Consider the following 14,250-nt stretch of genomic DNA (forward strand, 5'->3'; position numbering starts at 1 on the left):
TCTTGCCATGTTTTATAGAGTTTGACCTCAAAATCAAACTGTGTCACACAAAATTGTTCATATGTCATTTATATTCTTTGATACATGAGTGGATAGCCTTACAATAGTTGTTAAAACGTGATTTTAATTGGATTTCTGGCTTAAATTTGAACTGTTAGATGAATTTTTGAGTTTTGAAACTTGGATGAAAGATGTGTGCATATTAATTTTTCATGTGCAAGTTTCCCTGCATGTGGAAGGCAAATGAATTTGGAGGAAAAGACAAGACATGATTTTTGTCTTGATGAAGTGTAGAACGGTGTTGCCTTATACACGGACTTCTGAGAGGATACCCTGTTTAAGCAGCAGGCAAGGCGCCAAGACCCTTTGTTGACAAGTCTGATCTGATCACAATTCTAGCTACCATCACTTGTAGTAGTAGATACCATAGTGACTTGGCTTTGGGGTGGTTCTACATGGACATGGACAAGGCTACCTTATATCATTTTTCTGTCTTAATCACGTAATCCACTTTATTTTAGTAGCCTCTAGTCTTAAGTAGAGGACCCTTTAATTGACGATGTGTTCTGTTGTCAGTGAGTGGTGCCCCACAATGCCCCTTTCCTAAATCTCTAGGGTAAAAAGTTGTGAAACTTACTGTTTCACAGAAAATCCTTGACCTGATCAATTCTTGATAAATTTTATGTTTTCAAAGATAGGTGGAGAAACTGATGATTTATAGTTCCCTTTGTTAGAGATTCTGTTAAGATTACTGAGAGATGTTAATTTACCATACTTGGTTGTCCTTAGGATGAAACATCTTCACTGCAATCCTTAACGTATCAGTTCAAGTTTTTAATAAAGAAGACAAAACATGTGGGAGAGATGGCATGATTTGCAAAGTTAGTAATTCTGTTAGTTTCTGTTTGCATCCATTCTATCACTTGTTCTGGACGTTTTAAATTTGTGTTTTTGCAAAAATAATTTCCTTCCTCCCTTCTGCATGATTGGTTTTGCTGAAGGTTTCCTATTCCTTAACATCAGCTAAATATCTTAACAAGTTGCTTTCCTACTTTCAGGTAACTTGATATTTTAAAGCCAAAAGCTAAGTGTACTGTAGCCGGGTTAGAAACTATAGTCTCTAGTAAATTTATTATTGGATGGTAAGTTGTCATTAGTGTGCTGGCTATTGTTGCTCTAGAGGTGTGTTGGGAGATAGATCACGGGGAATGGAGCTTGTCCTTCAGACCATTCCTGTTCCTCTTCTTGCATGAACTCTGCATAATTTATGAGGTGTTTCATGCCAGAACTCTTTAACCTTCTTCTTCTTCACGGGAGTCATTCCCCAAACAGATAATAAACAGTCTAGCACAGATTTTGGCATTCCTATTTTATTCAGGGAGGCAAAAATATATTCCAGCTCTTGCTACTTCACAATAAAGTAGNATCTGTGTGCCATTTCTAAAGTGGACAACTAAAAAGGGACGGAGGGAGTAATAAACAGTCTACCACAGATTTTGGCATTCCTATTTTATTCAGGGAGGCAAAAATATATTCCAGCTCTTGCTACTTCACAATAAAGTAGTAGGTGGGTTTTGATTCTTCAGCAACTTCACACACAAAAGACATTTGTTAAGCTATGCTTTTCCTCCACCTTGTCCAAACAATATTTGTTTAAAATGCCTTGTTTGCCCCAGGGCTTTGGTCGGTAACTGGTAAGAGCGCAACACGTGATCTGCAGGTTAGACGGATGTCACAGGTTTGAATCCAGCCGTGGACTGATCATTATGGTTTTGAGGTGAGTCATTAGAGTTGAACTGATCGAGTCAAGCTGATGTTAAGATGATACAAGTATCAGGAATCCTTCTGTACAAAACAAAAAAAGAAGGATTTCAGGATAGACCTAAACTTGTAAGGATTCAATTCTAACATATTCTCTTCATCCTGTAAATTACACCAAAAGCCATAAACATCTGCATTTAAGCTGCTGTAACCTAGTTGTCTTTCCTTCAAAACATCCGCCATTTCTTAACTGTGGATGGTTATCTTGATTCTTGAACCAGATTAAAGGGAAGAGCCCACATTTGATCAGTCACTTGACACTGCAAAAAAGGATGACTGGCTCACTATTACGCGTGAAGCATCTGTTGAATATCATAACTCCTCTTTTCTGTAGGTTATCGTGTGTGAGTCATGCATCACAAGCCAACAACCACATAAAACAGTTAACTTTGTAAGGTGTTTTAGACTTCCATAGTTGTTTTCATGGCTAACTGGTAGAGTATGTCGTCTGCATAGAGAAGATCGAGATTTCAACCCCATTATTCCTTAACGTGCCTGACCAGAAGCCTTTGAACCGTCCTAAATACAGATTTACAAAGCATTGAACTTAGGCCCATTCATTTCAATCTGTTGGGGCTTATTATTGTGATAACCTCATTTATTTGTTGTTTTCATGTTCTATCATCATCCCAGTTTACGTATTTTACTTAATCCTATGGTTTTAAAAAGTATAATTCTAGTGGTGTAGTCACAGATATCGAAGCAAGTGAGGGCATGATCCCAGTTTACGTCTTTTCAATATGCTTTTGTTAACTTGCATTATACACAGTTGTAGCTTAGTGTAATGTAGTTCAATAGTTTCTCGGATTAGCTTTAGCTGTATGGAGCTTATTGCAGTGAGTAAATTAAAGCCTTGGAAGGAAGCTACTACTACTTCATTGATTGGTTACCTAAGCTATAGCTCAACCCCGTTTATCCTGTGTGACGATCAATGTGAAACTCTTTTCTTTTTGGTGGAGTAGCAGCTTCTACTTTCACAATGTTGTATTATCACTATGAGCTAAACTGGTTGAACCAGATTGTTGTGTTCAGTCCTTTAAACTTGTCAAAACATTTCATTTAGACACTCTAATTAAGTCATGTTTCAATTCAACATTCCAACTCCTAATAAAGTGTTTCAATCATTAACTTTAGATTGTTTTTTATGTCTGTTATTGTTTTTATTTCTTTAATTTTATGCATTTGCTTTAATTGTGTTTACAATTGAAAAGAAATCCCTATATTTATAGGACAATAGACTTGGCCTCCAAGTTCATAAAAGAAAAAACTACAACAAAATTAAATTTGTTAGTCATAAATTGGTTTTGTTGGAACCAAACGATTTCATAAGTGTGCCTAATTGGGACGGAACTCACAAATAAGAAGATTATGCAACTTTGGACCTATCATTCTCGTCTTTTACTTTATTTTCTTTTTTTACATTAAGCAAGATTTGTTAGAAAAAAAAATGAGAATAATATAAATTTATTTTGAAATATTTGATATTTAATATATGAATAAATTATATTCATCATTATGCGTGATTAAAATGACGAGTCTTGGAAAGACCTTTTCCCTTGTAATAAGTGTTATCAATAATAAAAATATTACTCATTTTATGAACGGTAGTTGTTCACCTATTGTATGACATATAACAATAAAACATATAATTCTTTCTATGTAAATATTTGCAAGCATCCACTTGGGAGTCGCAAGTACGATCATCCAAAGGAGAAGATGTATCTTGATATGAGGAATCATCTAGAGGAGAAGATGTATCTTGAGAGGAGGTAGCAACAATGTCGACATCCGCAAGAGAGGCGCTATCTAATTCTTCTACCACGACAGGCAAAACTCACTGTATTACTCAACTTGTTCACTTTGGCATCCAAAACATCCAATCTTTTTATTTATCTTTTCCGTCCCACTAGACACCTCTTTACATAATTTAATAGCGTCTGAATTTTTTTCACTCAAATGCATGTTATGATATGTATCAACCACATGCCTTGGTGGTTGTCTACTGTGAAGTTTTTATCATACATAGTTCCTACAATGATGTCTGCCCAGGTTACATTGGCCGCATACGTACAATGTTTTAAGTCAATACAACATGATAATAGTGACTTTAAGTGTATAGATCATTGAGGTATTTCTTTTACCGCACCAAGAGTACTCAAAACCTCATAACTTTATATCATTATATAATTAGTTGTTCATACGTGTTTATAGTTTATAGGTATCAATGCAATGAGTTAATATCTTATTATATAACTTGGGAAAGATACTTTGAAGATGACAAATGTATACATTTGTTGCAATACAATACATTAGTTTTGGTTCTCAAAATTTTTGTTGGTAGATAATGAGCTTTGAGTAGTTTGATTTGAAGTTCTAAAATATAAAACAAAGTTCCTACTTTCATTTAACTCGTAACATAAATTGAATATTTCTTTTAATTACAATTTTGATGGTGACGATTGTATAAGAAAATAATTAGCTGTAATACATTGAGAGAGGAATAGTATTTTTCTTGTAATTATAAGAAGATTTTGATTAAAGAATTAAAGTTGGAAAAAATAAACTGTAACTTGAAATATTGAAATAAAAACTTGATAATATAGAAAGAAGATTTAATGAATTCTTATATACTATATACAAGAAAATTACAATTTTTTTTATATTAAAACATTAAAATGGTATTCTACCCTATATAATATATAGTTAGATCTTAAAGGAAAGAACCAGAAGAAGAAAAAAACCCGTATAAAATGTTGGTTGAAAATTATCAGATCTTCCTTTAGACATTGTTTAAAGATTGACAATGCATAATTATGAAAGCTTATAAGTTTCATGTATAAACTTTGTAGGTGGACAGTAAGAGCACAACATGTTATGTTGGAGTTAGACGCACATGTACCCATGATATGAGAGTTAAAACATGTTGTGAGTTAGACGCACATACACGTGAGTCAAAACATGTTATAAATTAGACGCACGTACACGTAATATGAGAGTCAAATCAAGCCATGGACTGATCATTGTTGTTTGAGTCATTTGAGGAGTTGAACTGTTTTTGAAGATCAATTTTGATTAAGATGATATTTTCCTCTCACATGGAGGCTCGAAATAAACCCAAGATAATCAAACATATTTCCCATGTTTCAAACTTGACAAGCATACGGACCAAAGAAGCAAGATCATTATCACAGAAAATTATTATCAACGAGTTCATAAGAAGTGATCCCGTTCTTCTCATCCAAGATGGATTTTGAAGATTCAAAAATAAGATTCAGCAGTAGGACTGGAGGAGGCAATAACAAACCAATCTATCCAACAGAGAAACTATAACACTTCTAAACACATTTTGTTCTCAGATATTATCGTCGGACAGCAATGAACAAATTCACCAGTCATTCCCGTGAGCCAAGCACCAAATAGTCATTGTTAAGCATATTGATTACTTTTCACAACCACCTAGTACTACACATTCAATTAACATCAGAAATACAGCCTGCTGTGCAGTATTGCAGAGCAAGACAGCAGGATAAAAGTCAGAATTAGGAATTAACACACACATAAAGCTACCATTAAAGGTTAGTGATTACTGATTACAAGCCATATAAAGAAAGAAATTTAGATTGGGTCATCATATCAGTTGTCACCAGTTTAGATTCATGTTATGTCTATCGGTAGTAAGCTTGCTGGTAAGCTGGGGCCATTCCATTGCAGTAGCCTCCATATGGAGAGTAGTTCACTGGGGTGCCTGGATAGGGGGCAGCTTCTGGAGAGTAAGGGTAAGGTGGGCTCCTGCTACCGTAGATGGCTGGTGGTGAGGCATATGCTGGAACTGCTTGAGGGTATTGGGTGTGTGGTGGAGACCTAACAAACGCTGGAGCTACAGGGAAAGATGAAACATAGGCATTTGTTGAACGGCCTGCCTTAGCAGGAGGCATAGGACCACCATTATTGGCTCTCGTTCTTTTGTTTGCTGGTACAGCAGCTGGCCTCTTCTTCTCATTCTTGGGCTTCTCCAATTGCTCAAGCTGCTTCTTAAGGTTGTCTGGTGGAAATTCAGCTTCAAGCTTGTATTCTTCAATGCACTTGAGAACAGAACGAATTGCTGATTGCTCTTTCTTAGCAGCAAAATGCTGTAAAACATGAAAAAACAACAAATGAGTAAATTCGAATAAACAAACATCCATAAATAACCCCCATGTTTCAGTTGTCGTCGTAATCTTAAATGCACTGGAAAGACATACACCACAAATCGTTAAAGTTTCACAAGAACCTTTGAGCTTAGAGCTCAATGGCATCAAATGTGAAGCATATCAGGACAGACATGCTGTGAGGGGAGCTAAGATTTCTTCCATTATTACATCAACAAGTTAGGCAACACTTCACTGACTATGTCTAGACCCTCTAGTTTCTACAAAAGAACAAACAGAAGTATGCAGAACTTGGCAAAGCTGAACACCTAATATTTTTTTTCCAAGAATAAGAAAGAGTATAGTTACTATGAGTTATGACTGAACCTGATGGCATTATTGGCAGGGAGAGAATAGCAGAAAGAGACAGAGACAGTGACAAACATAGCAAACTACCACTACTGTCGAACAAGATAACTGGGACAATCTGGAAAACAGGTTTAAACAAGATACAGGAAAGCTAGATGAGATATATAACAGGAGAAAAAGAATTGGATCATACCGCAGCTCGACCAAAATTATTTGGATCTTCCAGAATTGCAGCAGCAGCCTTTTTCGCATCTTTTAGAAAAGCTTTCAGAAGAGGAACAGGAGGGAACTTATCTGCAAGTCCAACTTCATAAGTGAAATGTACGGCATCAACTTGCTGTCCCCGGCTGATCAGTTCTTCAATCATTTCTGCAGACAAAAATAACAGTATGATTACATACCAAGAATCATTCCTTGGAGTAACAGAAAAAAAATGAAATTGTAAGCATATATAAGGTGAAGTGACAATCCTCAAACCTATTACCTCACCACATACCTACAGCCAAACAAACCCCATTAAGATGATATATAAATATGAAAGCATCTAGATCGGAAAAAAAGAGGGATGCTCTGGAGATCCCAAAGTAGCAGGTTTCATGTGCATAAGCACAAATTACTTGCCCTCAAAAACTACCTTAGATCCTGCTGTCAACAAGTACTCATTGGGTTCCTTTCAACAGTTCAATACAAAAATGGAGGACTAAAGAATAATATTTGATGCATCATACTTTACAAATTCATCACTTTATAGACATAGCACTTCCACATAAGAAGCAAAGGGAATGCATGTTTTTATAACCAATCAAGATCGGAGGAGAAAAAGCTGGACCTCGGTGCACATGCTTTAGATGTTTATTTTGAAAATACAGAATTCAAACTCAACCACAAACAAAGCATTTGAAGTCACCAGGCAAATTTTCCACAACAAGGAGACAACCAACTAGGACGGAACAACTAAATACCACATGGGACTCTCATCAGTAGTGAAGATAAGATCTATCTCATAGAACTCCTAATCTACTCCACTACACAAGTAAGAATGCTCTCAAATTACAACAGTTTAGCTGAACATCATAACATAAAATGGCAGGCTGAAAAAAATACTAGCATAAATTAATAGACTATTCCCGAGACTAGCTAGGAGACGCCTCAGAAGCTGCTCCACCATTCAAACAACTACTACAAAAATCCCCTTGCAAAGACCCACTTCTCTGGTCTGATAATAGCCCTTATAAAGTAAGATTTCCTAATACCAACAGTAGATCTCAGTAAATAGCCTAATTTGGCTTTGAGAAAACATCCCATAAGGAATCCCAGCTCAAGAAATGGAAAAACAAGGGGCAAAATGACAATATAGCACCACATGGTCACTCAATCAAAGCTGCTAAGCTAAATTTCCTAATTAACAAGACCTTATCAACTCAGAACAGAAGACAACTAAATTCCAAGCCACTTTGCTTAATTTAGACCCATTTCACCATGGAAGACAAATTACTCCTATATTTCAAGCCAAAGCAACAACATAAACAACATGGTATAACATAAACACAAAAGATTACCAGGCATTTTATCACCAAGTCCAAGTGAGATAGCCAGTTTAGGCATCTGTTTCCTCCAAGCAGACCCAACAACAAGCTTCCTATACAAATCAAAGTCCTCATTCTTCACAACTCCAAAAGTCACCAAATGCTGCAAGAAAGTATGCACATCTGGTGTCTTCACATTCTCAATCCCACCTCTTTCATCCAAACTCCTCTTCCAAATCTCCGCAATCTCATTAGCCTTATCCTTCACACTTGGAGTCACCAATTTCCTCTCATTCCCCAAAACAGGATCCATCATCACCGGAATCAACGATTCCAACATCAAAACACAAGCCCATCCCAAATCATTGTTCCTTTCATTCCTCTCTTCCCTCTTATCCTCCGGAAACACCTCCGATATCGATTCCAACACAAACCTAGGCGGATCCACACATTCCCCCAACGCTTTCGGGATTTCAACCCTAAGCGAATCCAAATCCTTCTTCTTCGCCGTCAGAAAGTTCCAGAAACTTCTAGAATCCATCTTAACACAAAAACTCTTCAATTTTAACAACAATCCAGTAGAATCATCCACTTCTGGTTGCTCCACACCCTCATCAAAAGCCAAAATAGCAGCTTTTTTGTTCTCAACAACTTTCTGCAAAGCAATTGAAAGTGAAACATTCATTGAAGTCTCACGCTGTTCCAGAACTTCAAGAGATGCTTTGGTTTCGGAATCCAAAGTTTGGATTTTAGCTTTCAAAGCTTCCGACTTTTTGAGGATATCTTGTTCAAGTGAAGTGAAATGATCGGAAAGTTCCTTCCAGAGAAGAGTACAACTTGTCATTAGAGAAGTTTGTCGCTGGAACTCATCGAAACTCGGCTGCTGCTGCGGCGGCTCCACGGAGTCGAGTTCGCCGGGATCGGCGAGTGAACCCATAGTTGAATTATTGGGAATAGGAAACCCTAAAAATTTGAAAAGGGAGAATTGGGGAAGGGGACAAAGTGTTTTTGGGGGGGTTTGGTGGGTGATGATAAAGTTAAGGTTAAGAGGGGAATAGTAGAAGATAATGACGTGGACGAAATGTTTGTTGGCACGTGTGTTTCTGTCTGCCGTGAGGATTTAGGAAGTTTCTATATTTCAACTAGAGGGAAAAATACAAATAATTCATTTAAATATAGAGTCGTTGTTTTTAGAGAGCCTTATATTTATGATAATCAAATTTTCAATATAAATATCAAACATTAAATTTTTAAAAAGTAATTAATTTAATATTGAAAATAATTTATAAGGAAGGTTAGTTAATGCATAGTTCAAATTTTGGTGGACAATGAATTGTTCCTTTATTTTTTATTTATTTTTACTTAAATATCATTTTTAAGTTTTATCTACTTTCTGATAATAATAAAAACACTAACAAATTTAAAATTTTCACTAAAGAGTTTGAAAAATAAAAAATATAATGTTTTAGATTCAAACTTAAAATTTTAAGGTGAATTTTACCTTTCAATCACTAAGTCAGATTTTAATCTAATATTCAAGAGGTTCAATATATATATATATATATATATATATATATATATATATATATATATATATATATTGAAATATACCTTATATATGATGGTAATTTTTTACCGAATAGGTTTCAGTGAATCTGTTGCTACCCTCTAGATTTGTCGTGGATAAAAGTATATGCTTTTATAATTAGATCAAAAGTCCCGAGGATTAAAAAGTTAAAACATTTAAAACTATGATTTTAATGATAAAAAATTTATGAGTCAAGATTTTACATTTCATTAGTGGAAAGAAGTTTGTAAATTAAATAATTGAAAAAATATCAACAAATAATTTTTCTTAAAATTAAATAATTCCTTATTTATTTATTTTTGAAATTACTCGCATGCTCTTGAGGAATGTAGGTGGAGTGTTGCTTAAGTTAAGGATTATGATTCATGTGGTTTTGTTTTGTTATTTGGTTATTTGTCTGTTTCATTGAGATTTAACAATTGATTATATAAGTATGTTTTTGTTTATATTATGTCTTTTCTTTATCTCAATCAACGATTAAGACAAATGTCAGTATATTTACGTGTCAACCATAAGTCAAATTGTTGAGATTATGAATTCTAATTTCAACGTTTATTTATCAAAAAATCTAACACCTTGTTTGTTACGAGACGAAAAAAGAAAAGATTTATGGAATTCGATAACATTGTGATAAATATTTAAAACTTATGTTTGTTTTTTTTGTAAATTTAACTTTATTATAAGTTATAAACTCTCACATTAATAGATATCAAACATGAAAAAATGATGAAAAAGATATCGATATAAAATATATGATTCAAGGTTGATAAATTGATACTAATCTTACTTTTTCTCTAATGTCCTTTTTAGTTATGTAAATTCGATTAAAAAATAAGTGTTGCTATAAGAAATCAAAAAGATATTTATTTTTTCAAATCAATTATTTTTCCAATGAATGATTTATCCAAATTTGTTTTAAGAATCTTAATATTTTACACATGCTGAAAAAAGATAAATGAAAATTATTTAAAATCCTTATAACTAATGCTATGAATTTTATTTTATTTTCACATTAAACTTTGTATGATATTTAAAATGAATAAAAAAAAAGTACGTCATTATTAAATCTCTCTTATAATTTACTAAGAACCTTTGAATATAGTTTTTTTTTTCTTTTTGAAAAATATATAATTGAAAACATTTTGATATTATACATTAAGTTGTTTTTTCAAGTAAAATTTCTTTTTCATTTATAAAACTTTAATTTTTTATCAGGCGAAATGCATATTTAAAAATAACTTTTCAATATATCATATTCTTAACTTTAACTTTACAAACTCTTTTTCCCAAGGTTCAATTAAATTAATGTCTAAATACTTGCTTAAACATGACCTGACATAAAATATTCATTTTAAAATCTAATTTATTTAAAATTACATAAAAACTATCATATATTTTTTTATATATATAAAAGATACTCTATTAAAACGATTCAATTTTTATAATTTGAATCTAAAATCTCTAATAAATAATAACTCCTCCACCACCACACTCTTGAGCAATCAAATATATTCACCACTCTCTTGAGAAATAGTTTACTAAAAGAAGAAGGAGATGAAATGAAATGACTAGTAGAGACCAATCACATAATACCTTACACAAAAATGCAAAAAATGTTACAGGAGGCCGAAGTAATATCGGGTCGGAATCAAGTAGGATCAAGAATTAATTTGAATTTTTTTCGATAGAAAATAATATTATTTATAGAGTTAATAATAAGATAGTATTAAATTTCTTTCAATTATTCATTTTTTTAGTATTTGAAATTTTTAATTGCGTCATTGGATAAGATTAGTGTTCTTTTATGTAGGGAGTTTGGAGGTTAAAACAAGCATGTCTTCATTAATGTGACTGCTTCAGCAATGACATTTTGCGAAAAAACTTAAGCTTTTGTTTGGATTCTATTTAATATTCTTAAGTCGTAGATTTATTACTTTAAGTGTTATTAATATTTGTGTAAAGTTTATAATTATTTTAAGTAAAAAATTGACGGTCGATGAAGAATATTTCAATTATGAACCATAAGGAGACTCTTCATATTAAATTTGTGTGAAAGAGAAATGAGATGATTCACTACCACATAAATATATATTAAAGTATATTTATCGAGATCAATTTAATATTATTTAATTAGCACCATTTAAAAAATAAATCTATAAATAAATATTAAATCCGTGCCTAGCATGATCAATTTTTCATAACTAGTAGTAATATATGTAGCTAGATAGGATAAGAGAGAGTATGATTGTGTCTGGTGACGAAAATTAAAGAGACCTGTTTGGATAGTGGATGAATGAAGAAGAAGGAATTTTCCAAGATACCGAATAGTGATTTCTAATTGCATAAATATGGAGTACTTCTTTCGTTCTATTTTATGTATCACTTTTCGAATTTTGAAATTTAAATAAATTTATTTTTAATCGTAAATTTTTCATAGATTTTTAAATATTTTGAATTTATTAATTATTGTAACTTACAATACTTTTTACGTAGTTTACAAATATATAAATTTCATTTCAAAAAAATTGAAGATTTCATCGGTAATTTCCCGATCAAACTTAAACTGTTTGACTCTCGAAAAATAAAAAAATGTCATATAAATTGATAAAGAGAGTAACTTATTTTATACTGTAAAAGTAAAAAACAAAGTTATTTTTTCTTCAATTCTGTATAGAGTTAAACTAATTCATATAAATTAAGACGAATAAAGTATTAATTAATGTGAGCATGTGAGGAATGAGAATGACGTGAGGAGAGACCTGTTTGGATAAAGAATTTTCCCAAAAACCAAAGAATGAGGAAAAAAAGCAAAAGAAAAGAAAGAAAAGAAAAAGCTGAGAAAGTGGGGGTGGGGTCCAATTAAATGTGAACCTCCTCACATGGGTTCAGTCAGATAAAGTAAAGTTATTTGCTGGCCTTCAGGCACTACAAACACTACTCTACTCTTATCCTCTTTCACTTAGGCTAGCTATTTACCTTGTTTCTATAGTTTTTTTTTTAATTTGATATTAGGTATTTATATTAGAGCTTGATTATTTTTAATATATACAATATAAGATTCTATTTAGCGGAAAATTTTTTGTATCAAAGATTCTTTCAAACACAAAATCATTTATTAAGAAAAAATAGTCTCATCTGTTGCACTGTATCGGTTGATGTTCTATCGTTTCTTTTCGTCACGACCTAACCCATCGAATCGTGCTGGCACCCACTCTAATACCTAAGTAGGAGAACCCTTATATCCCAATAGTTAAACATGCGGAAAATTTAAAGAAAACAGAGATAAATATAATAATATGATTTTTAAAAATAATATCCTTAGACACAGTTTTAGTTAAAATTTGTAAAGTAATTTAATAACTCCCAAGGATCTAGTCTAAATTGATACAAGAGCTACTAAGAGTACAACTGGACAAAATAAATAAAAGAGACAACCCCTACTATGTGGAAGGAAGAATAAAAGCTGCTGGAGAATTTCTTCGTCTTCACCTAATGAAACATCACCAACCTGCATCCAGACTATGTCAAAAGACATAACAAGAGTAGTATCAGTACAAACACACGTACTGGTAGGCATCATCGGTCAATCCGACGCCCACCGCATAATATAAAAGAACAACTAGTAAGGTCATGCAATAAAACACTCGTTTCTCCACCTTCACTCTCTCTTGAAATACCTTCGATATACACTAGTACTCCGACTACTAACATCCTTCTCAATCAACCTACCTAGCAGGTACTTGATCATAGCCCAATCGTTCTGACACATTAGCAAATCTCCAATTACACCTACCAGCATTCCAATTAACCATCACTTCGTACCCTTACTTCCTCGTCACATTACTCAACCATGGTCACATAGTACACTACCTCAAACTTCCTTACCTGTAAGCCCAAACTTTTTTCCCAAGGTGAAGTCCACCTATGCATATTTCATCGCATACGCTACCTTTATTTCCCACCATTACGACACATGAACAATTCTTACTATCCATCTCTCGCCCCTTGAACACTTTACCCTTCCACTATACCCAACAAGTTCGCTTAACACACAAAACAATCAAATATAAGCCAATACAACAATATACCCTCTAAGTGCAACATATATAATTCAATACAACATTAAGATCATGCAAATAACGAACATATACAATATTGAATATCACATGCTTAGCAATATACATTTATGCAAATCATTGGTTCTCTCATGGAACCCAAACCCAAACACAAATAGTTAGCATACCGAAATGCGGTATCCGATCCAAGGTTTATGCCGGAACATGACAACCGATCCCATAATTATGCCGGAATGTGGCAATCGATCCAAGTTAGTGTAACGACCCAGAAAATGATAGAGTGAAACTAGAGCCTCACATGTGAGTTTGGAGTCGAGAACTTAATGAAATGATTATATTTGAATTTGACCCAAAAAGTTCTTAAAAATGTGCTTCGGAAGTTACCGGAAACTTGTTTAGCTGTATATAAAAAGATCCGTTTCGTTTTTCGAAAATCCGACTTCATATTCTTGTTTAGGGGGTCAAATTGAGTGGGAAATGGGTCTAACCCAAATTTTAGAGCAACCGTATCAAAATCCGAAATTTCAAAGTGAAGCCTTTTTCGAGGGTCTACTTTGGAGGGTCATATCTCCTAGCACACAAATTATTTGGGTGGCCAATAATATATCCATGGAAAGCCCTTTGAGTTAGCTACCTAACGCACTTCGTTTCATCTCATTCGGAGTTCGGACGAAGAAGTTATGCCCATTTTCGTAAAATCTGTCCGGCAGAAAAAGGCAATTTCCAGTAGCTAATTTTACTGT

The 14,250-nt window shown here is 33.4% G+C and overlaps 1 protein-coding gene across 1 annotated transcript; it reads right to left on the reverse strand.

The window, feature by feature from the left end:
* Window positions 1-5,364: 5,364 nt before the first annotated feature.
* Window positions 5,365-8,846, reverse strand: LOC125871951 (FRIGIDA-like protein 4a). Its single transcript, XM_049552669.1, has 3 exons — window positions 7,877-8,846; window positions 6,511-6,686; window positions 5,365-5,951 (listed from the first exon to the last, which is right to left on the reverse strand). Exons 1-3 carry the CDS (start codon window positions 8,778-8,780, stop codon window positions 5,487-5,489), a joined length of 1,545 nt encoding a protein of 514 aa, XP_049408626.1. The 5' UTR covers window positions 8,781-8,846; the 3' UTR covers window positions 5,365-5,486.
* Window positions 8,847-14,250: the final 5,404 nt, after the last annotated feature.

Source organism: Solanum stenotomum, chromosome 7 (genome assembly GCF_019186545.1).
Source record: "Solanum stenotomum isolate F172 chromosome 7, ASM1918654v1, whole genome shotgun sequence".
In the NCBI taxonomy this organism is placed as follows: Eukaryota; Viridiplantae; Streptophyta; class Magnoliopsida; order Solanales; family Solanaceae; genus Solanum; species Solanum stenotomum.